At 41.0% G+C, this 24,328-nt stretch overlaps 1 protein-coding gene across 1 annotated transcript in view; it reads left to right on the forward strand.

Annotated features, from left to right (window-relative positions):
* LOC121922909 (ephrin type-B receptor 5) overlaps positions 1 to 23,162 on the forward strand; it is a 200,937-nt gene extending 177,775 nt beyond the window's left edge. Inside the window, exons 8-18 of the mRNA XM_042452858.1 lie at positions 1,574 to 1,698; positions 2,929 to 3,091; positions 4,005 to 4,119; positions 7,412 to 7,467; positions 7,934 to 8,053; positions 9,555 to 9,802; positions 13,187 to 13,402; positions 14,110 to 14,259; positions 14,389 to 14,582; positions 16,567 to 16,722; positions 20,991 to 23,162. Coding sequence (XP_042308792.1) covers positions 1,574 to 1,698; positions 2,929 to 3,091; positions 4,005 to 4,119; positions 7,412 to 7,467; positions 7,934 to 8,053; positions 9,555 to 9,802; positions 13,187 to 13,402; positions 14,110 to 14,259; positions 14,389 to 14,582; positions 16,567 to 16,722; positions 20,991 to 21,099 — 1,652 coding nt within the window. The 3' untranslated portion in view covers positions 21,100 to 23,162. The remainder of the gene's footprint in view (positions 1 to 1,573; positions 1,699 to 2,928; positions 3,092 to 4,004; positions 4,120 to 7,411; positions 7,468 to 7,933; positions 8,054 to 9,554; positions 9,803 to 13,186; positions 13,403 to 14,109; positions 14,260 to 14,388; positions 14,583 to 16,566; positions 16,723 to 20,990) is intronic.
* Positions 23,163 to 24,328: the final 1,166 nt, after the last annotated feature.

Here is a 24,328-nt window from a genome sequence, read left to right on the forward strand (position 1 = left end):
TTTTTTTTCCTTTTCAAAATTTTCTAATTTAGAGTCCACTTGGAACCTCTCGGTCCATTGCTTATAACTAAACCAATTGCATCTTATTCCTTTAGCTTCTAATTCTTCTCTTGTTCTCATTTTAAATTGGTTTTCTTGATCTATAGAGTGGCCCTTTCCTATATGTGGGGAATCTGTTCTGGACCCCTCCCCCTGTATGGGAAAAACCGTGTACACTTAAAACCAATTATTTTCTATGACGGTGTGTTCAGAACAATTTGTACAGTAAGCTTAGACATGAGAGCGTCAGCACTGAGTGCTAGACGTGGAACGGGGAAACCTAGATTCAAATCCCTGCTTAGTCACAAACCTAGTCACAAACCTTACAGGGTGACTTTGGCTTGGTCACTGTCTCTCAGCCAACTCTGTCTTGCAGAAAACATATCCAGCAAAGTACTATAACATCCAGCAAAGTACTATAACATCCAAAATCCACAAGACAGCTATACCTTTATTAAGCCAACCAAAATGCACAATATGCATGTCGCAAGCTTTCAAAGCTCCATCGGCTTCTTCATCAGGCAAGGTGTTAAAAATCATGGAGAGTTTTTCTGGAGTCAGTAGTGAGAGAGAAACCATTTAATGCAGCCATGTGTAATGCTGGTGTGCTGCAGATGCATCATGATGGTGGTGGTGATGGCAATATTTTATCACACGTAAGACTTTCTGGTAGCATCATTTTACTTTCTTGCATCAGAGGTTTGTAATTGATAGCAAAAAGTACGTATTTATGACAATGTGATAGATGGTACATTGTCATCTGATTCATGGGGTGTAGGAGCAGAGATACAGACTATATATTTTATTTTAATAGGGAAATATTCTGATTTAACTTTGTGTATCCTTTGTGATTTGTCATCATATTAAATGTATTTATCAACTCATCCTCTGCCTAACAGAGCTATTCTGAGTGGTGAAGATCCTGAGCATTTTTTCATATTTTTCTCAATTGTATGCATTTCAGCCACTCAGATTTTTCAATATACACCATACTGGTTGCGTGTGTATGAGAGAGAGAGAGCCTGTGTGTGTTTCATAATGTAAGTTTTATTCTAGTTTTAATTTTTGTATCTTGTGGTTTTTTTAACAATATTTTTTAAAATATGTTGTAGGATGCTTCAAGTCTGAAAAGGCAATGTAGAAATAAATATAATTAACAACAACAACATATGCATTGCTTTAGGTAAATTTTATTGCTTGGAAATGTTCTGTAAGTCTTGCAAATAAAAAAATGCTTGTGGTGAGCTACACATTTTTTTAAAAAAAAGTTTTAGGAAGTATGCAAATGCTAATTTGATCAAGACTATCAAGTACAATGAAATTACTTTCCATCCCTGATGGTGCACTATTTAGAGGAATGTTACTGTAGGTTGGTTAAAAGGTATTGTATAACTAGCAGGACTTGTTGGCAATCATTTTGTAGATCACGGTAGGGTTCTTCAAGATGAGACAGATTACAAACCACAAGCAGTTCAACTTGCATTGTCTTGCTTTCCCCAATGTCTCAAAGACTCCTAACTTTCTCTCATTGCAGTCCCTTCTGCTGTTCCCATGATGCATCAGGTGAGTCGGACAACAAGCAGCATCACTTTGTCTTGGCCACAGCCTGATCAACCAAATGGAATCATCTTGGACTATCAACTGCGCTATTTTGACAAGGTAAGGTCTGTGCCAGAGGAGGGTGCCATTTTGAGAGGAAAGCTCAAAGGTCAATCTGGGCATAGGGATAAAAGATGAGAGATACAGCAGTACAGTTGGCCCTTGGTATCCACGGATTCAAGCATCCACAGCCTGCAAATATTCAAAAACTATCTAAATTCCAAGAAGCAAACCTCAATTTTGCCATTTTATATAAGAGTCACCATTTTACTATTCATTGTATTTAATTGGACTTGAACATCCATGGATTTTGGTATAGCAATAGCAATAGCAAGTACATTTCTATACTGCTTATCAGTGCACTTAAGCACTCCCTAAGCGGTTTACAAAGTGTAAGTTAATTGCCCCCAACATTCTGGGTACTTAAGTCTCCAGAGGCATAGTCCAACACTGACCACTACATCATACACATGAGTAAGAACTGTGAAAAACAGACAGTGAAATCACACCTTAAAAATGATTTTAAAAATACAGGCAGTTCAAACAGACACTTTTGGTTTTAAGAACTTAGAGCCATGCAAAATAACAAAAAATGTGCAATGGTCTCACAGAGCTACAGTTCGCAAGGGTTCTTACCTACTGGTTGCAGATGATGAACTTACTACTGATTAAATGATCTTTTTGTCTGAGTTAACATGTTCTTAAGATACCTCAACTTGGGAGCAACTGTCATGTAGTTTCTTCCTGCATCATTTCAGAAATGAAAGAAATTGGAGAGTCCCCATGGGAATGGCAAAATGCAATAGTACCCACACCAGAACAGCCCCACTTTTTGAGTGGGTTAGCATTGGTGTGGGAGGAAGCTGTGTAGGTATCTCTCACCACATTTGTTTTCAGAGTTTTCTGCTCCCAAATAGTACACAGTTGCTTCCACTCCAGTAAGGTTATATACATACAGGGCTTTTAAGAATAAGATAGCATACTTCACGTTGTTAGAGGCTTGAGCATAGCAGAATATGCTTTAAGCAATGTTTGCATAATTTAACTATGGCAGAATTCTTCTTTCTCTTAATGCAAATGATTCCTTGTTTCTCATGTCTTCTCTTCAACACAAAAATATAGTGACAGAGGCACTGGACAGATTCAGGATCAGATCAGAAGTGAGAGATGGGGGGTGGAGTTTTTCATAGTATAGGAAAATCATTATTGGGTCTGGAAGGAAGCTAGTACTGAGGAAGTAGAAGGACAATTATGTTTATCAGCTTTTCTTGACTGATTGTTGATTCCTAGTCAGAAGATGAGGATAATTCATTCACCCTTACCAGTGAGACTAATATGGCCACAATATCCAATCTGAGCCCAGGGAAGATATATGCCTTCCAAGTACGAGCACGGACAGCAGTGGGTTATGGGCCATACAGTGGAAAGATGTATTTCCAGACACTGGTGGGAGGTAAGTGATGCACCTTCAAACCTTTCAAACCTAATGCTACCCATCTCTCATGCACATATTGATCTGGACATTTGATAGATGTTTATTACCCTTATGCTTGTGCTACAAAAGTGTTTTCAACATTTTCATAGCTCACAGACTAATACATTCCATGACTCATAATTGTCTAGGCTTATTTTGTTATGCAGATACTTATATGCTGTTCAAGCATGATACATCAAAAAGATATGCTGAACAAAATTGGTCATTTCAGTGAGGTTTACATTAAAAACAATTCTCTGGTGCATTGTTGCCCATTTTAATTTGTGGGAAAGTGGATCTTCTGTAAAGATATCTAAGACCCAGTGTCAGGGAAGCAGTGGAAGGCTTTTGAGAAATAGACTAAGAAAGTAGGTCTCAGGATGCTGGTATCACGATGCTGGGCAGTGGACAGATGTATGTGAGATGCTGGGCAGTGGACAGTGCCCAGCGTCTCACACACATACAGTAGTGTATGTGAGTGTGTCTCTGTCTTTAGAAATGAAAGACTTGATGGAATTCTGTATAATCAGACCACATAAAAGGTGGAACCTAAAGGCCTGTTTACAATTTGCCCAGGCAAATTCTAATCATCATTTGGAAGTCTTTATCATCCTAATGGATATGTGAACACCACACTGTCAGTTCTTTATGAGCAGAATCATCCTGGAGACTGAGGACTCAAAATAAGCAAGAAATGTTTAGCTCCCCCAGGTGGCTCAACACATGTGATAGCAGAGAGTGTTTTCAAACATTCCTGGTTCTAGCTCCCTCCCCTCGAACTCCTAACAGGGTAGGAGAGTATGTACAGATGTTTCATTGGTATGTTTGGTGGCGACAACAATAAAAGTTTTCATAATGAGAAGATAATTTGGACTGACCCTATTTGTTACAGGTGAACGATCTGAGATGATGCAGGACCGGTTGCCCCTTATTGTAGGTTCAGCACTCGGTGGTCTGGCCTTCTTAGTAATTGCTGCCATTGCCATCCTTGCCATTGTCTTCAAGAGGTGAGTCCTCTGTCCCCACCCTAGTACATAGCTTTATACTCATCTTTCAGGCAAAGGAGATCCAATATAATTTAAAATAACTGTTCCCCAAGTCCCATACCCTGCATCTGAATCATGGAATAATCCAGATGGAATCATTCTGAGCAGTTCGTCTTTCACCTTTCTCTGAGGTTAAAAGTCTTGTATTCCAAACACTGCTAACATTTCTTCCTTACCTTTCTTTTTTTTAAAAAAACTAATAGCATGACTTTGGTATACCTGTGTAATCCTGTTGATTCCCTCCTCATCAATTTTGAATGGTAAAACGGCTGCCATCCAGGACCTGATCCTGGATAAACGTGCTGACCTGTATTACAGAAACCTGGATGGATGAGGCTGGGGGGTTGATCTCTCTCAGCTTTGTCAACCACTCAAGCTGCTGGGAACACTCTAGACCTTGTATTCTGTACAGAGGGGATGCTGGTGATCTGAGAATGGAAGAGCTTTCTACTGTATCATTGTCAAGGACAGATCACTTATGGTCAGGTTTAGACTTGCTGGAACTGAGAACCTCTGCAGGGGTGGGGGACTCATTAAGATAGTCCGCCTCAGGAGGCTTATGGATCTGGACAGATTCCTAATGGTTCTTGGGGAGTTTCCTGCTGCCTTGGCAGGTGGTTCTATCAAAGCCTTGGTTGATCTCTGGAATGGAGAAATGACCAGGGCAGTTGACACGATCATTCCTAAGTGTCCTGTCTCACAGAGTGGAGCTAAGCCAGCCCCTTGGTTTTCTAAGAAGCTGGCAGAAATTAAGCAAAGAAGATGGAGACTAGAGTGACAGTAGCGGAGAACTCAGAGTGAATCCAACTGAATCTGACTGAAAACATGCTAAAATCTACCTAAAGACATATGGAAATGGAATAGCAAAAAAAGGCTTTTTTGACTGAAATTATTGGAGCTGCACAGAACTGCTTAGCTGAGCTGTTTCAAGTGATCAGGGATCTGTTACGATCTGGTCCTGAAGAGAATGTATGCCACTCAACAGCTCATTGTGAAGAATTTGCCCAGTACTTTGCTGATAAAATCGCTCAGATTCGCTCTGATAGACACCAGAGTTGATACAGTTTTGGTGGATCTAACCTTGGTTCCTGCTTGTCCAGTATTGATGGATACTTTTTCAATCTGTGCAGCCTGAGGATGTAGAAAGGAGAGGTGAGAGCCACCACATGTATACTAGACCCTTGCCCTTCCTGGCTTATTAAACAGGCCAAAGGAGGACTGGTGGAGTGGGTAAGGGAAGTGATTAATGCCTCTTTACAGCAAGGCAGGATCCCAAGATACCTAAAAGAGGCTGTGGTAAGACCTGTTTTGGAAAAAATCTTCCTTGGAACCTACTGCACTAGATAATTACTGGCCAGTCCCCAACCTTCCATTTTTGGGCAAGGTGCTGGAATGTGTGGTGGCATCTCAACTCTGGAGGTTGCTGGATGAGATGGATTATCCAGATCCATGTCAGTCTGGTTTTAGGCCTGGATATGGGACAGAAACTGCTTTGGTCACCTTGGTGGATGACCTACTCTGGGAACTAGACAGGGGAGTGTGTCCCTGTTGGTTCTACTGGACCTCTCAGCAGCTTTTGATACCATTGACCATGGTAGCCTTCTGAGTCGCCTCTCTGGGATGGGACTTGGAGGCACTGTTTTGCAGTGGCTCCATTCTTTCTTGGAGGGGCACTCTCAGAAGGTGGGTGCTGGGAGATTCCTGTTCGCCTCCTTGGTCATTGACCTATGAGCTCCCTCAGGGTTCAGTACTGTTCCCTATGCTTTTCAACATCTACGTGAAACTGCTGGGAGAGGTTGTCTGGTGTTTTGGAGTAAGGTGTTACCTATGCACTGATGGTACCCAGCTCATTCACTCTTTTCCACCTAACTCCAAGGAAGCTGTTCCTGCCCTAAAGTGATGTCTGGCCACTGTAATGGACTTGACGAGGGCAAACAAATTGAAGCTTAAGCCAGACAAGACAGGTGTGCTTGGTCAGTCGAAAGACAGATCCAGGAATCAGGATTCAGCCTATGTTATATGGGGTTACACTCCCCTTGCAAACTCAGGTTCATAGTTTGGGGGTACTTCTGGATTCAGTGCTGAGCCTGGAAGCCCACATATCGCAGGGGACCAAAAGTGCTTTTGCACAACTAAACTTGTGCGCCAACTGCACTCATTTCTGGAGAAGTCAGATCTGGCCACAGAGGTACATGCCTTGATTACATCCTGTTTGGATTAGTGTAATGCACTCTATGTGGGGTTGCCTTTGAAAAGTGCTCAGAAATTTCAGCTGGCTCAAAGAGCTGCAGCCAGCCTGTTAACCGGAGCTGGCTATAGGGAGCGTACAACCCCTTCGTTGTGACAGCTCCATTGGCTGCCAGTTCATTTCCAGGCACAATTTAAAGTGCTGGTCTTGACCTATATGGTTTGGGTCCAGGTTATTTGAAGGACCGTATCTCCCTGCATGATCCCACTAGAATCTTGAGATTATCTGGAGAAGCCCTTCTTCTGTCCCACCACTTTTTCAGGCATGTTTCTTGAGATCAAGAGAGATGGTCTTCTCAGTGGCTGCTCCCAAGCTTTGGAACTCCCTCCCTAGGGAGGCCAAGATGACGCCATCCCTACTATCCTTCTGATGCCAAGTAAAGATGTTTTTGTGCAGTCAGGCCTTTTAAGCTGATAAGAGCTGGGTTTTTAATGTTGTGTTGTATAAATTTTAATGGTTTGTATTTTTAACATGTTATATTTTAATTTACAACTGTTTTAACTCTTAAAATTGTTTAATTATTTTTTAAAATGTTATCTTTATATACAGTATTTTAATATTGTTGTACTGTTTTTAAATTGTATTGTTTGATACTTGTTGTTCACCGCCTTGAGTCCCTCTATTGGGAGAAAGGTGGGATATAAGATCTAGACTTATACATAAGTATATATAGTACCTTCTTTCCACACTGTGCACAATTTCCTCTATCCTTCCTTAGAAAAGAAATTTTCTTTTCTAACTCCAAGGAAGCTGTTCCTGTCCTTCCTTGGAGTTAGAAACTTGGTGGGATTTACTTTTGATTAGTCCTGCATAAATTGGGCTATTACTAATCTTTATTTAAAATTTTAAATTAAATTACTTGAAATGCTGGTTTTTAAAAAACATGGTCATTTTGATTACCCCTTTCTGAAATGTTCTCCACTTCTCTAATAGGCTTTTTGAAGTGAATAGTATCAGAAAACCATCATTTCTTGACTTTCCTTTTTTTCTTTCCTTTTTCCACAGCAAGAGGCGAGAAACTCCCTACACAGACCGCTTGCAACAATACATCAGCACAAGGGGTAAGTGGTGCACCACTTATTCTCTGTAACAGCCTCCCCATAGAGATGGAAAGAATATTTTAAAATATTCAACAAGTGGCTAAAAGATAGGTTTCTTGCATGTCAGAAGATCCAACAGAGTAGAATCTGGACTGATGAGAAACTTCACAATTTGGGGCTTATTGTGCACAAAATTTTCACATCGAATTTTGGTACAGAAAACAATATTTTTTGTTTAGGAAATATCATAAAATGATACTTCAGCACAAAGATTACAGTTTCCTGTGTAAAAATATCACCTATGCTTTTTGAGCAGAATAAATCCTGAACGGCAAATTGTTTTTGAAAATTGCAGTTTGCAAACTCTTTGTCACAGAGGGATGAAATTTGCTAAACTTCAAAAACAAAATTAGCAATGAAGGGAGACCCTTCCTCCTTTGAAGATCTGCTGTATGACTGACCCTGGAGTATCTCTTCTCCTTCCCAGGTCTTGGGGTCAAATATTACATTGACCCCTCTACCTATGAAGACCCCAATGAAGCTATTCGGGAATTTGCCAAGGAAATTGATGTGTCTTTTGTCAAGATTGAGGAGGTGATTGGATCAGGTAAAAAAGAAAGTCTTTCCTATTTCATCTGTCCCATCATATTTCGATTCAGTTTTACCTCATCTGCTTGTAATCCTCAAAAATCATTAACTCTCCTATGATGACACTCAAAAGTTTCCTTTTCCTACAAGCTAATGTTGCAATTTGCTCACTTTGGCAACAGGAGCCCATTTGAATGGTCCTCTTGTTCTCCTTGAGTTTTCCTCTTACCATATTTATAATATGACTTTGCTAAAGCTGCATTTCAATGACTTTACTGTGTGGGCCTTGTCTTGGATGTTGGAGGAATTAAAGAGGGTTGAATAGAGGGAGGGCATTAAAGAGAATGAAAGTTTCCAACTCTCTATCTGCTAACTATAGTGCTTGAAGATAATAAGAGAGGATGCTATTCTGGCCACTTGCACAGGCCTTCTTTCCCGCCCTCTTCTCTTTTTTTTACTAGAGGGCAAAATTATACCCCATTCAGACATGCAACCAAATTAGTGTTGGAGTTACTTCTCTCAGTGGCATCACTAGGGAGGAATAGAGGGGGGTGCAGACCGCACTGGGTGACACCCTAGAGTGGGGCGTAAACTCCATGGGACAGTGAGTAAAAAGGGCACTGTTTGAGGGGGTTGGAAATGCCTTTCATTTGGGGTCTGGTGAGGCTGCTTGCAGGAGTGCCACACTGGATTGCAAATGGCTGTTGGAGACCCAGCACTGCCTCCCAAGTAGCAATTGGCAGCATCTACACCAGGTAACACCAAGCACATGGACGCCACTGACTTCCTTTTAATGTTATTCCAAGCCACCACATAATGCAGGCTATAGGTGGTGAAAAGCGTTAGGAGACTTGTACAGATACAAGAAATCTCTTTTTTCAAGGATTAGGCAGTTCGTATTAAGAGTATGCAAGGGACAGTGTTATGTAAATTACTTAAGGCCTTGTATTCAAGTTTGGGCCCAACTGCTATCTCACTTCCCTTCTCCTTGACAGCAAAGGAATTTTCAAGTATAGGCACTAATTAAACAGTCTCAAAATGTATAACTTTATTTCAGGCTCTGGCAGCATGGTTTTTGGTTGACACAGGCCCAGCTGTCTCTTTTTACCTCTGTAAAATGGTTATTTCAGACCTTTAAATAGAACAGATTATTTGTTGAGACATGTGGTGTAGTTATCAGAGTATTTGGGTTGGGCAGGGAATTCAGGATAATTTCTGCAGTAAAGGTGACCACTTTTGCAAATTTCTCACTTTACCTCACCGCACAAAAGTTTGTACAGATAATGAGGGGTGGGATGCAGGAATTGTATATTCTGTCCTTAGCTTTTCAGGTTATAAATAAATAATACCCCTTATAAATCATTTTCGCTCCAGCTAATAAAGGTGACAGAGCCTTGGGTCTCAAAATGTACATAGGACAGCCCTTGTCCAGTGTCTGTATGAATCCGCTTTAACTTGAGGTGAGCAGTTGCTCTTCCTCTGCTTGATGTGGTATTTTCTCCATCTCTCACTTCTACCAGGAGAGTTTGGAGAGGTTTGCTTTGGGCGCCTGAAGCCTCCAGGGAAGAGAGAATATACAGTAGCCATCAAGACCTTGAAGGCTGGATACACAGATGAGCAACGTCGGGAATTCCTGAGTGAAGCCAGCATCATGGGACAGTTTGAGCACCCAAATGTCATCCGTCTGGAGGGTGTAGTCACCAAGAGCCGGCCTGTCATGATTGTCACAGAGTTTATGGAAAATGGCTCTCTAGACTCCTTCCTCCGGGTACAGCAAAACTTCAAGTTATCCCACCTTCTTTTGCTATCTCCCCTACCTGCTACCATTTTACCTATCTATTAACTACCCTACTGACCTTTATAGGTGAAGGTCAGGTCCCTGGTGAAGAAAGCAAGGCAAATGACCATTGCATGGGCAGGTCTGCACAACAGATATTGATTATAGGCTGTGGACTCTAAACTCTTCACGTTCATGCCATCCCATACTGCAGGAAGGGGTTTATCAGAATTATTTGATATCTATATAGTTCAATATGGGTACTTGGCACCTTACAGAATAATATCAGCTTGAAAAACATGTTCCAGTATGAAAGACTAGAAGCTTATTGTTACTTTTCTTAAGTCAGTGGTCATGAATGCTGAGGGGTTCTAAAAGTTAAGAGTCCAAAAAAGTAACATTTCCAGGATCTGGCTCTGGGCAAGATTCTAGGCATGGCAGGAAGCAAAAGATAATCAGTGGCATCTTTTATTAGAATATAAGACTTTGATGCTGATGAGAGCAATGGGACTGAAGATGCAAAGAGTACAGGCATGGGTAGAATGGGAATTGAAGGCAGATAGGTGGGATGGTGGCAATAAAGATGTGAGAAGGGAGGGAGAGGAAGGACGGAAGGGAGGGAGGGAGGGAGGGAGGGAGGGAGGAAGGAAGATTAAGAAAGTAGGAAGACTGTCTCAGGATCTGAGCATAGTTGAGCTCAGGATCTGAGAAACATCTTTCCATACTGCTGAAAGCAAGGTTGTTGTTGTTTTTTTTAAAGAAATCCAGTTAATAATAATAAATGCTGGAGGCATTTCCCCAATAATTTCCACTGACTCAGTTTCCCCCCCAGTTCTCATAACAGTATAAAAAAGCAATTACAGAACATTAAAAACCATAACTTGCCCGAAGCCTATACTTACATCTCTTGAAACAATCTGTAACAAGCTCAGAACTTAACTAGAGACCCAACTTTGTTATTCCAAACCTCCTACACAATGATGTTTAGTGGGGACAGCAGCATCTATTCTACTCTGAATAGGTGGACTGAAAAAATAATTCATTAGCTTATGTGCTTTTTCCTGTGATTACTGACTATCATCCTTACTACCATTTTCTTTCTTTCCTGCTAAGCTTTAGTTTAAAATAGCCACTTGGCTGAGAACAGTGAGGAATGGCTCCAGGCAAGCAGATCAGTATGGACATGCAGTGATAGAGCAGAAATGTACTTGCACACACATACTTTAATTCATTAATCATTGACAAGTAAAGAATATGGACAACGCCAGCAAGTTTAGGAAAGCGGGGAGCCCAGGGAGTTCAAAACATTCCATTGTGGAGATGACTGAGGAATTTTTAAATCCATTCCACAATCTCTTCTTTTCCTATAGACAAATTTGTCAAGGGGCTCCCTCATACAAACACTCCTGGCTTTGGATCCAACATTCCTGTGACCTCAATTTTTTCCTTCAAAGGAGAATTGTGACTTCTTTAAGTCTTCAAGACTCACATTTCTCTAAACCAGGACTGGGAGTCTCATGGGCCCATGGACCATGTTGACTGGGGCCCTTGACACTCCCAGAGCTTCATCCTAGTACCTGAAAAACACCCGTGTCATTGAGTTTTGGTTCTGACGTTGCTATTTTCAACCCTTGCTCAAAATCCAAGACAGGCAAAAAACCAACAACAAATTGGTTTAGAATTGAATGTAGGCCACTGAGAATTTCTGTGTCATTTCTGGAGCCTGTCAAGGGTCCAGTGGTGCCAAAATTGGCTTGCTAGCCCTTTGCATGGAGCCACCCCTGCTCCAAAGCAATGTGTGGAGCCTTGGTTTAGTTTGGCATATGGAAATAGGCTTTCCTGGAGGTTTTGTTGTTGTTGTTAACTGCCTTCGAGTGAACCCCAACTCATGGTGAGCCTGTAGATGAGACATTTCCAAGACCTTTTTTGTCCTCCACTGCTCTGCTTAGTTCCTGTAGTTCCATGCCTGTGATCTACTTGATTGAGTATATCCCTGTGGCATGTGGTCTTCCTCTCTTTCTACCTCCCTCCACCTTTCCTAGCATTATTGTCTTTTCTAATGAGTCATGCCCCATAAAACCAGAAGAGAAGTGATGAGATCCACAGTGGCTAAGTAGAGGGGAATTGGCCCCCAGACCTGCCCACCACTGAACAAGTTTTCACACTTAGCAGCTGGCCCGGCATCATGATTCATTAACAATAGGCAATAGGCATATGTTGACTCTGAACGCTTGATGGATTTGCAGAGAATGACAATTTTTCTGAGATTTGGCAATAACCTTGGCAGCTAAAACCTCATATATAAACTCAAGCAGAACACTTATTGGTTTAGGAAGATTTCTTATAGAATTCAGCTGACAATCCTTTAAAGTCAGAAGTGTTAATATAGATTAAATCTTAAATGCCTCCATCACTTCCTTTTATACTTGTCCTTTTATACTTATCTTTCTTAGGAAGTATTATGTTCAGAAGTCACATGTTGCATATTGATGCAGCATTGTTTTTGTTTTAAATGTTTGAAGTGTACAGATCCAATTTTAAGATCCGCAAGCCATTTTCTGTTTAGCAGTAGTTACAGTAACTGATCACTATTCCTCTTTTTATTTGAAGGCAAATTTTCTTTTAATAACATTGGTAATTCATTATAATTTTTATTACTTTTTCAAGCAATACCCTCTTTGAAGTTTTGCCTTTCCATTCCTTTTCATTGCCTTCTCCATTTGTTTAACATTTCTGATGCTTCATATTTAGTGTGTGTGTGTGTGTATGGACAAGCAGGCAGATAAATAAATACCATTTTAGAACATCTTTATTTTTCTTGAGGGATTCAGGCTGCAAGGGGAAGGTTTGCATAACTGAAAGTTCATCCATATAAAAAATGCCCTCTACCTAGAAAACTAACCTGTCAAGGCCAAAGCTTCTAAATGATGTGCTAGTTTTATATGTTTAGGGGTTATTTAGCACAGAGGGGTATTCAATCATGCAAGTCCACTTGGCAAACAACGATACAAATTTTGTCATCTTAGTGAGAATTAGCCTTGGCTCTGTTTCTCTGATTTGTCTTATTTAGAATAGCTGTTGGTTTATAAACAGGAGAAACGACTTGAAGGTACACAATACACACACATACTGTCTCACAAGTCATTGTCCAGCTAACTTTGTTTTGTTCGCATGAAAAAGTAATTTCATTCCTTTTATGCTAAGCAGTCATTATTTAATATCTTAGATAATATTTAGTATTAGTATTTAGTATCCTATTCAATCATCATACTTACCTTCCTCTCTCACTATGCCCCATGTTATGGTTGAATGGATGAAAACATTTCTTGTTAATATTTTACTGATTCCTGTTTCTCCTGTGTTTGCCACTCACAGCAAAAGGAAGGGCAGTTCAGTGTCCTGCAGCTAGTGGGCTTGCTGCGTGGCATAGCAGCTGGCATGCGCTACCTCTCAGACATGAATTATGTCCACCGGGATTTGGCTGCCCGCAACATCTTGGTCAACAGCAACTTGGTTTGCAAGGTGTCAGATTTCGGATTGTCAAGATTTTTGGAGGACGATGCTTCAAATCCAACATACACAGGGGCCTTGGTGAGTTCTTGCTCTGTTCACTTAAACCATAAACCAAAGTAAAATGGAGTGTTAGTCTTCAGGCTGAGAAATGTCAAAAAGAGAGGGAGAGAGACCAAATTGAATACAGATTTAAGTGCATGCATGGCTGATTTCATCTTCTCATCAATTGCTCCTCCACCCCTGAGAAAGTACTGCATAGACGTTGGCAGGGAGTCCTTGACTGGGTGACTTGTGGTGCCAAGAGATAATCTGAAAACAGAGCAGAAGTACTGTCCTTAAGCCCAGTCTATCTGATGATGAAGGCAGATTATGGATCCAAAGAACTGAACAGTACAGTTGACCCTCCATATCCACAGATTCTTTATACAGAGATTCAACCATCCATGGGTTGAAAATACTCCAAAAAGATATAAATTCTAAAAAGGAAATTTTGATTGCTATTTTATTTAAGGGACACCATTTCACTATGCCTTATATTGAATGAGACTTGAGACTCCACAGATTTTGGTATCTACACAGGGTCCTGGAATCAAACCCCAGGAGATACCAAAGGCCCACTGTAGTACTTTTTTCATTTCTTAAAGAAAAAGCTAAAACTATACCCAAAATATGCAATAACATCTTTCTCAGAATTCATCCCATGAAAAAAAAATAGATGGGTTTTAAGGACAGTGTTACAATCACAAAGGTTAACTCACTATTTTTTTTTTAAAAAAATTCTCTAGGGTGGCAAGATCCCCATTCGCTGGACTGCCCCAGAGGCTATACAGTATCGCAAATTCACATCCTCAAGTGACGTCTGGAGCTATGGGATTGTGATGTGGGAGGTCATGTCCTATGGTGAGAGGCCCTATTGGGACATGTCCAATCAGGATGTAAGTTCTCACATGAGGCAACACTTTCTTTCTCTCTTCTCATGTTTTGAACCAGATTTTTGCTGGTGGAAGACTTTCATACTTACTGCCATGGAACTGTATCCTGAAGCATCTCTTAATTCACTGCAGGTAATCAATGCTATTGACCAGGACTATCGCCTGCCACCTCCCCCAGATTGTCCCACTGTTTTGCACCTGCTGATGCTGGACTGCTGGCAGAAGGAAAGGGTCCAGAGGCCCAAATTTGAGCAGATTGTCAATGCCCTGGACAAGATGATTCGTAAGCCATCTGCCTTGAAAGCTACTGGCACAGGAAACAGCAGGTGAGATAGGTGCCTTTGAACCAAGTGGAATGTGAAATTTGGTTGTGGCCTAGAAGGAAAAGGGAACAGAAGAAGAGTTGAATTTGAGATTGGAGATGATGAGTACCTGCCTCCTGCTGTCTAATGACCAGTGCCCTGTTAGCAACATGCACAAGTGTAAGACGTGTTATGTATGCAGAGTAATTTTACTGGACATGGCACACTGGCAATATCCAGGAGACAGGGGTGAAAGCAGAGATCTGCCTGAAGAACATGTGTCAATGTGAGTCAGATGATACATACATGTATAAGACAGGTTGAAGATCCATAAGCCATTTCCTGCTTAGCAGTAGTGATCGCTATTCCCCTTTTTATTTGAAGGCAAACTTTATTTTAATAACATCAGTAATTGCTTATAATTTATATTACTTTTTCAAGCAATGCTTTCTTTGACGTTCTGGCTTTTCATTTGTTTCCACAGCCTTCTTCAACTATTTAAAATTTTTGATGCTTCTGTCATTCTGAGGCTTCATATTTATTGCATGTGTGTGTATCTGTTTGTGGGGATAGGCAGACAGGCAAATAGATACCGTTTTAGAACATCATTATTTTTCTTGAGGGATCCCTGGGTTGCTTATTTTCAGGCTGCAGGTCTGATTCTGTTTTAGGGCCTGAGCCCCACTGCAGGACACTAATGTGCATCATGTTGTTTGTTGCAGCTGTGCAGCAGAGTGTCAGTTGTGCACATTTACAGTAGCTAGTGATTCCCATATGATGGGCTACAGTAGTAGCTCATATAAGAATTGTGTAATGCTAGTGGAAAGTAATTCCACTGACAGTTATTTATGATACCCTGCAGCAGTGTGGGTCTCTGGCCAGTTTCGCTTCTTGACAAAAAGTTTGGGCAAAATATGATGGAAAAAAGAAGTGGAGGAAGCAACAACAGTACTTAATACTAATGAAGCACTTTTCCAAAACACATCAAATACAGTATTGTAATCATTACAACAAACCTGTAAGGTAGATATTGTAAATGACACCTGAATTCATTGCTAGCAGTGAACCAGGGTTTTTCTGACTCATAGTTCACGTGGTTGGCCACTATATGAAGGAAACTTGTTTGTTATTATTCTCTGTTCTTAATGGTGGGAGCTCAGATGTTCTTCATGTTTAGCAAACCAACTAGACACTTCTTGGGTCTTTGATGCCATTGTGAGAAAGCTAAACAAAGAGCACCTTGAGGGCAAGAGTGTGTGGACCAAGAAAGGACTGGTTGGGCTATGAGGGAAGATCACAGTGTCTGGAGGATGGGGCTGAAGGGGTGTGAAATGGGCCAAAAAGGAGCAGTGTCTTGCAGAGAGGGTTGACAGGCACAGGGAATCTTCCCAGTGGCGGCCAAAAAGAGTGTATTTGGAAGCTCCACTACTCCTGTCTCCTTTTCTGAGCCTGACAGAGCCAGATGCTAGCAAAGAGCAGCTCCCTGGGGGGAGATTCAGCTAGGATTAGATGGTCCCAGAACTGAAGAAGGAAATGCATCCTGTTGGCATGGAGGGATTTTCCCATGGGTTTCACAAGCTTTTGTCCTGTGCCTGGGGAAAAGACAGGAGACATTGCTTGTATACAGTTTATTTAAAAATGATCCAATGCTGAAAGAAACCTTTATTTTAAGTTACAGCCCAAGAAAAGAACAGAAAATATAAAACATTAAAAACAGAGGGGTAAACTACAGGGTTTCTCTGAGTGTTTTGTTTTTGATTCCTTTGAGGGCCAATCCTGATATTAGTCAGCTGTCATGCTGACCACCATTATATCAATGTTTGATTGTACAAAGAGAAATCATGCCAAGCCTTCAGGGACACTTAGTACACATATAGTGCAGTGTTGAAGTTGGCTGAGACTCCCTCGATAGCATCAGCTTCTCCCATGTTGAGTAGCTGACATTAGCTATATGGCCAGCAATATTGTCTCGTGCTCCTTTTAATGTACATTTTTCTTTTCTTCACAGACCATCCCAGCACCTGTTAAGCAACTCACCCCCAGATTTCCCATCACTCACCAATGCCCACGAGTGGCTGGATGCCATTAAAATGGGTCGCTACAAGGAGAACTTTGACCAGGCTGGCCTGACAACATTTGATGTCATCTCCCGTATGACTCTAGAGTAAGAGGCATACCTCACATTGCATGACAGCAGACAGAGTTTCCAAATAAGTGTACAGTAGGCCTTTGGTATCCACTGTGGTTTGGTTCCAGGATCCCCGGTGGATATCAAATCCATGGATGCTCAAGTCTCTTTAAATGCAATGGCATAGTAAAATGAAATCTCTTACATAAACTGGCAAAATCAGGGTTTGCTTTTTGGAATTTATATATTTTTTAAAAAATTCAGACTGGATACTTCAGTCCATGGCTTTAAAAAATCTGTGGATATGGAGGACTGTACAGTTCACCTTCCACTTTCGCAGGGGTTAGGGGAACAAGACCCCTGTGAATGTGGAAAAACTGTGAATAACTCCCCCCCCCCACTCAGAAGCCAGTTAAAAGGAAGGGTGGGCAGGGGAAGAAGAGCAGGGGCATGCATGCCTTTTTCTCCCACCCTCCTGTCCCCTTTAACTGGCTACCTGCCCCTTTCCCAGCCAGATCGCTGCGTTCCCCAGGGAGCGATTGGACAGAGAAAGGCAGGAGGAGCCTCCAGCCTGGGCAGGCCAGGGAGTGATCAGGTAGGGAAAGGCTCTGGGTGGTGGTGGTGGAGACTTGACCTCGTGAATGATTGAAATTGCAAATCTCAAGGCTGCAAATGTGGAGGGAGAAGTGTACGCACAATAAAGAGCTGCAGCAGTCTTGACACTCTGATGGTTATATGTGTATGATGCTTAAATTTACAAAGCAGCACTTTCCTTAGGGCTGGAATTCTGCTTGGGCTACTTAGTTACATAACTACCTTAGCTGCATAGCTCAGTAGCATTTCCTGGCCTAGTCCTCCACTCCCCAAATCTACTTGGCTGAGCATCAGTCATGTGGAGTGAAGGAAGTCTATTCTGCTGGTGATTGGGGCATAAGTGGGTGCAGGGACGTAGCAAAGGGGGGGGGGGGTTCTTGGGGTCCGGACCCGCCCTTCCATTAGAAAAATGAATGGTGTGTGCTGCTGCACCGCCGCAGCCAAGCCCCATTATAATGGTAGCAGTCTGGACCCTCCCCCCTTCCTAAAATCCTAGCTACGTCCCTGGTGGGTGACATGTTCACACACTCTTTCTGCCAGCCAGCAAAGGTCTTGCTTCTGTTGCAACATTGTTGACTGGGGTGGTGAAAACTTCATCCCTCTACTCCCTGTTTGCCAGCAGAACAGATCCTCCTTCTCTCCACATAGCTTAAATTAGTCTGGGGGAGCCCTTATGGCCGTGGCATTAGTGCCACCATTAGGGTTACAAGTGGACTGTGAATATGGATCCACTATGGATGCATAACTCCAGATTACACATAGGTAAGCCTGATTCTAAATTCTGCACATTTTTGGCTGTACACCCACAATGTGGAAAGAAGTCAAAAGAAAGCAGTTTGGGAGTGAAAGAGACATGTAAGCAGTTGAGATATCCCAGGACAATTTAAAAGCATTATTGCAGATAAAGGGCAAGAAAGTATTTTGGTTTTTTTTGACCAAAACACAAACTGGGCCATTTCTTGTATTGGCAAATAGCCTGCAAACTGTTCCTGGAATGTACCGTCTTTGTCTACATGTGAGGTACATCTTCCTTCTCCATATGTGAGGACAACCCTAAAAAGCTATGGCAAATTAGGTTTGAATGCTATAAAGCACTGCAATCCAAAAACAGTTGACTACAGCTAACTACACCACATCTTAGAAGTAACATGTTACAAATAAGTGCAGAAATTTCTTGTAAGGGCTGTAAGAACAGACTTCCTTTCTGACCTCATAACACCCAATGGCCCCTGTGCTACCCTTCAAGGAAGTATAGGATTGTAGCCTTAGTCAACTAAACTTTGATTAATCTGATTTAATAACTGCTTTTTATTTTACCCCGAAGCATTCCCCACTCTTGGGCCTCTTCACAGATTATTTTAAGAGCATTTGTATTTAGCACATGTTGCCTGAATGAAAACTCTTATGTCATGTAAGTAGATTTAGGATTAGAACTAAAACAAGCCTCAGGGAGCCATTCATTTAGCCAGTTCCTACTAATGATTATTTAAACAGCCTTCCATCTTTTATGCACTCCCTCACCATAGTATCTCCTATACCCTCACCCTATCTTGAGTTCCTAACCCTTCCCCTGCTTGGTTGACCCACACTGTCCTTTATTGTTCAATACATTTGTAGCATCTTCAGTTTCTCTTCTCCTAGATTTTAGTTGGGTAGGAGGATTTCTAAAATTATTTCCCTGTTGGTGTGTGTGCAATATGCTGTAGATTTGGCTTCCTTCAGTTCACTTGCATTATTTCTACTATCATCCCTGCCGTGTTGCATATATGTGCACAGCAACATTTTATGTTTACATCTTCTTTCACATGAGCTCCCGTGCTTAGCTGAAATCATAATTGTGATACAACTAACTGCATGCAACAACATCACTGTTATTTTTTTAATGTGTGACAAAAGTGGGTTAAACTCCATAAAAAAGAGTGTGTCTTGATGCATGTCATCCAGATTGTGCTTTTGTCTCATTCATAACTGTGGACATTTCAGTAACACAGAGAGGGAAGGAACATGCTCATGAACTGAAACAGCTTAATGCTGCAGCAGGCTGGTTGTGCATAAAGTTCATGAAGAGAGGAGAATCACTGTGAGTTCTTAGTGCATTTGTTATATTTTGGGAACAAGAGCAGATCATCTGGAACTCCAAAAAGACAAGTTTTAAAAAAATCAGTTGAATTGAATTTCAGAGGCACATTTCCTTTCTGGTACAGGGAATTATACAATTCCTCCCCATCCTAGTTGGCAATGGGGTGGTGAATCTGGTCTGGATTTTAGTTCAACCCCTAAAAGAGCTATCCAAGATGCTGAACCCATTTAGAAAATACAGTTAAGCATCTTGGATTAGTTCAAACTAGAACCTGAAACAGGTTCACACTTGTTCCCTCCTTTCGCTCAGCCAGAGACATTTTGTTTACTGAATGGAAATACTGCCTCCATATATACCTACATGGGTGCTTTTACTCTTGTTCTTCTGGTAAATAGTTTATTTCTTATAGCCTGTGGAATAACGTCTTTAATCACAAATTCCTGGTTTCTCATCTATCCTCGCAACTCTTTTCACTTAGTGCAAATGCCTGAACATACTGAAACATACTACACCAAACAAAGCAATGAGCAAGTACTTCACAACTTTCCATTCTCTTTTCCTTTCTGGTTCTTTCTTGTTTTTCCTCTCCTCTGTGCCTTTAAATTCTCACTTTGGCTGCACTGAATGGCTCATAGTTGACCCTACCCTTTTCCAATTTGCATAGTTGTGCCAGCTTCTATGACTATGGCCATGATCCTGTATCGTCTGATGTAGCATAGTTTATTTTATTTTTTTTAAATAAGTTTTATGACCCATAACTACAACATATATAATAAAACTTTACAAAATATTATCATTATTAGATCACATACTTTTCTCACATCCTCCCCTCCCTCCTTCCTCTCCAATGGCTATGACCAAGTAAATTAGTACCCAGTACCCATAATGTGGAATATCTTATTAATAATTTCTCTAACTTCGTTGTACTCCTTTTCTACTTTAACTTTCTCAGTCCAACATCCCCATTCATATCACCAGACCATTTCGTTTATTTGGCCATAACATTTTCCTTTTCTTTCCCTTAAATATTCAGATAAAAGATATTCTGCAATATAATGTGACCAATCCTCCCCCTCCAACATTATTTATTTTTCCAACCTAATGCAATTACAACATGTGCAGCCATTAACAATTTTTTTATCATGTAATCTTCTGTTTTATTCCATCTGAATTTTCTCAAATTATGTAGCATAGTTCTGCCCACATCCATACTGTACCTAGAGAGGTAGAGAAGCTCCTGGCTCAGTTCCCATCGCCAGCTGCAAAATAACTACATCCTTCGCTGAGATCTGCTGGGATCTTCTGGAGATCTCAGTGGCTGATATAATCATTTTGTGTCTGGTTACCCATATTTCTCTGATCTCTGCCATTCTTCACTAGACATAAAATGGGAAGTGGCTCATCAGTGGCTCTGCAGTAGGTCTGAGGGAAAGCTTAGATCAGTGCAGAGGTGGGAAGGGAATACTAACCTCTGCATTTATTAAAAAACCAATGATACCCAGGCGTAAGAATGATTATATGTCTTTGTATATTATCAACAGGGTGCCAGCCCATGTTTGCTTGGATTGTAAGCAGAAAGTCAGTGCAGACAACAAAGTCCTCATCTAATACTTCTTCATTTCATTTGCAGAGACATCCAGCGCATTGGCATTAGCCTGGTTGGTCATCAGAAGAAGATTCTCAACAGCATCCAACTCATGCGGGTTCACCTCAATCAGCTCGAACCTGTCGAGGTCTGACACAGCAAGCAGAGCCCAACTGACCTGAAAGGATCTGAATATTTCAATGAACATTTTATTGCAAAAGGGAGACAGAGCAGCATATTTCAGGCACTGAGGGAGAGTGCGTGAAACATCACTCCACAGATTACAACCCTTGACATTTTCTAGGTTTTTTTGTTTTTCTTCTTCCTTTAAAAAAAAAAAACATTACTTGAGACACTGCAAATCCTATGGCATTAGGTGGTGCAAATCCTATGGCAATAGGTGGTGTTGTACATTGGGGTGGGTGGACAGTTAGTACACAGGGTAGAGTGTAGCATTGGAAATGGAAAGGTACGTGCTGCCACATGTATGCCAATATATAGGTTTGGATCCATTGCAGACTTGTCAAGTGGATTGTGATATGGATTGCCAGCAAATCAGACATCTTTTGAGCCAGATCAGGCAAAACTGAGTTAAACTGAAAGCTGAACGACTGTGTGCCAAAAGAAATCCCTTGGAAGTTTTTGTTCAGACCCTGGAATTTAGATTCAAGAAGAACAACACTACCACCTTCCTTTGTGCCGTTCTGGCAGAGACAGATGTCCAGTGAAACAAAATGGGATGGATACTGCCTCAACCTGTGAATTTTGGGCACTATTTTGGGTGGCAAAGTGAGGGATGGACAGATCTGCAAGACCATATGACATTCCCCAGTTCAATTGAGTAGGGCTTGTGCTGAACTTCATAGCTATTTGGGCCCTATGTTAAGTGGGATGGAGGGTGGAAACTGGATTTTCAAACTCAGGCACCATTTTGGAGCAGCCATGGCTTCTAGGTTTATACCTGGTTCCTTGATGAGAGAACCAGGATAGCGACTTCCTAGTTATCAGATATGGTACATGGAAGTTTGCCTGTTCAGAGAATGGAGAGAATTTGAAGTGTCCAAGTGGATATTCAGACCAGAGAAAATGAAATAAAACATTTGACAGAGAAAAAAGTATGTGCACAGGGCTTTATTAGATGGGGATAGAGCCTGACATTGACCTTGGGGCTAAAACAGAGCCAGTTCTTAAACTGAGGCAGATTTAAAAGCAAAATTGATCACCTTCTCCAATCTGCTGTTGAGAGAGACCACATGGAACACAGGCAATGTTGACATATACAGTATAATAACTCATTGAACCACAGGAAGAGGAGAAAACAGGGTAAGTGAAACCCTTTCTGTCACAATAAAGTGCATCTTTCAAACACTAACGGCACTCTTCTAAGGTGGCGGATGTGTATTTTACGTGAGATTGTCCTTCCTTCTATATTACGTAAGAGTGAATGTCCAAAATTGAGCAAAGTCAACATTTACAGGATGACAATCCCAGAGCAAAGTCATGAATGTTAAGATTTCTCCACTTTTTAGATATACAGTAATGAATACTGACTATAGGGATGTATCAGTATTCATGTGTATATCTTTTCAGGTTTCAGAATTTCATATGATTTACTTGTAACTGTAAACAGATATCCCTGTTCCATTTCTTAGCACTTTATCTAATGCACTGTTTCATATAATGTGGAAAGATTCATTTTCATTTTGTTCCTGGCCTATACAGACAATAACTGGGCTGTCAGTTTGGGTTATTTTGAAGTACATCAGATGAGCATACAGCATTTCCTCTGCACAAATGCCATAAGAAATTGTGAGTGAAAAGGAGATGGTATAGGAATGGCTGTTTAATTTGCAAATATGTGCACCATCAGCTTTGTTAAAATATATTTGTTTAAAACATGTTAAAGTTTTTATAAAAGTTGAAGAGAGCCAGGAAATAGCAGAATTCACAAATGTTGGGCCAAGAAATCTTTGGTACTCAAAAGGGAATCCTGCAGTTAATCTTGTTGTTTTTGTAATTTCTCCCATTTTTATAGCTCTAGGTTACAGTCTGGGACAGAGCTAGGTTTGCTTAAACCCAAAGCTGGACTTTAAGTGCTAGATTGTGTGGCCACAAATCACAACAAAACATGAACACAGAAATCACAGTGTTAGGTGAGGTATGAGGAAACCACCAGCAATATATAATAAAACATTACTTTTTTATACAAAAAATGAATAATGCTGTAGACCTAGCTTGTGTGTTTCTAATCTCTTTTTAACCTGTACCTGGGAAAAAGCATTTGATGCAGAAATGTTCATATTAAAAAAAAAAAGTCCAAGCATATTTCCCAAGCAGTACCCAATGGCCAAGTGTTCACAAACTCTACAGCTTGTTCCACCTTCCATTTAGAGGACCATCCACTTCCACCAGTTTAAGGCTACTTCTTCACCAGGTGCTGAAGGCCAGTTGGAATGAGCCTTGCAGAGCTCCATACCTGATCAATGGTGGAAGAATGGAGTTGTACCTGGAATACTCCAGCTTTTCTTGTGCACCAAAGGTGATGATGTGCAGGGAAGTAAGAAATACTTCCTTGCACATCATTATTCAAGGCACATTTGCTGGCATGGCCACAAGTTACACTGATGCACGTCACTAACAAGATTCTAGCTAATTAAGATCTTTTAAGGAAAGTGGCCCTATGTGGACGTATGAAAGTAGACGAAGTCCCATGTACTATGTGATGGTTCAAAAACAATTACTGTCTATACTCATGTAGAAGTTTAGAAATTTTGGTCAAAAAAATGACCCCCAAAGCATGAGTCAACTTATCCATGGGTCAAGATAAGTACCATACTTTAATTCATATTTTAAAAAGAACCATCTCCTGGTGAAAAGCAAGAATGTAATCTATCCCGGAAGCACTCATCCACTCAGCTGTTAGAGTGAGCACAAAGCAGGGGCGTAGCTAGGATTTTAGGAAGGGGGGGTCCAGACTAAGTGCCACCATTATAATGGGGCTTTGGTGCGGCAGTGCAGCAGCACACACCATTCATTTTTCTAATGGAAGGGGGGGGGGGGGGGACCCCCAAAAACCCCCCCCCCCGGCTACGTCCCTGCACAAAGTTATGCCTGATGGAAGTTTGCATGTTTTTTGGTATTGTATTCTTTTGCTTCATCCTTTAGATTCTCTGTTACATGCCCTTAAGTTTTATCTATGGGTCATATCAAAATTCATAATTTTGCCCCCCAAACCTGCCCTTGACTTAAACATAAGATCGACTGATAGTCAAGTATATACAGTATTTCTAACAAGCCCAACATGTTTCGGCCTTATCACCAATTGGCCTTCTTTAGGGGCTATTATAAAATTTTAAAAAAACCATTAAGTATAATTGTGGTAT

The sequence above is a fragment of the Sceloporus undulatus genome, chromosome 2, assembly GCF_019175285.1.
Source record: "Sceloporus undulatus isolate JIND9_A2432 ecotype Alabama chromosome 2, SceUnd_v1.1, whole genome shotgun sequence".
Taxonomy (NCBI): domain Eukaryota; kingdom Metazoa; phylum Chordata; class Lepidosauria; order Squamata; family Phrynosomatidae; genus Sceloporus; species Sceloporus undulatus.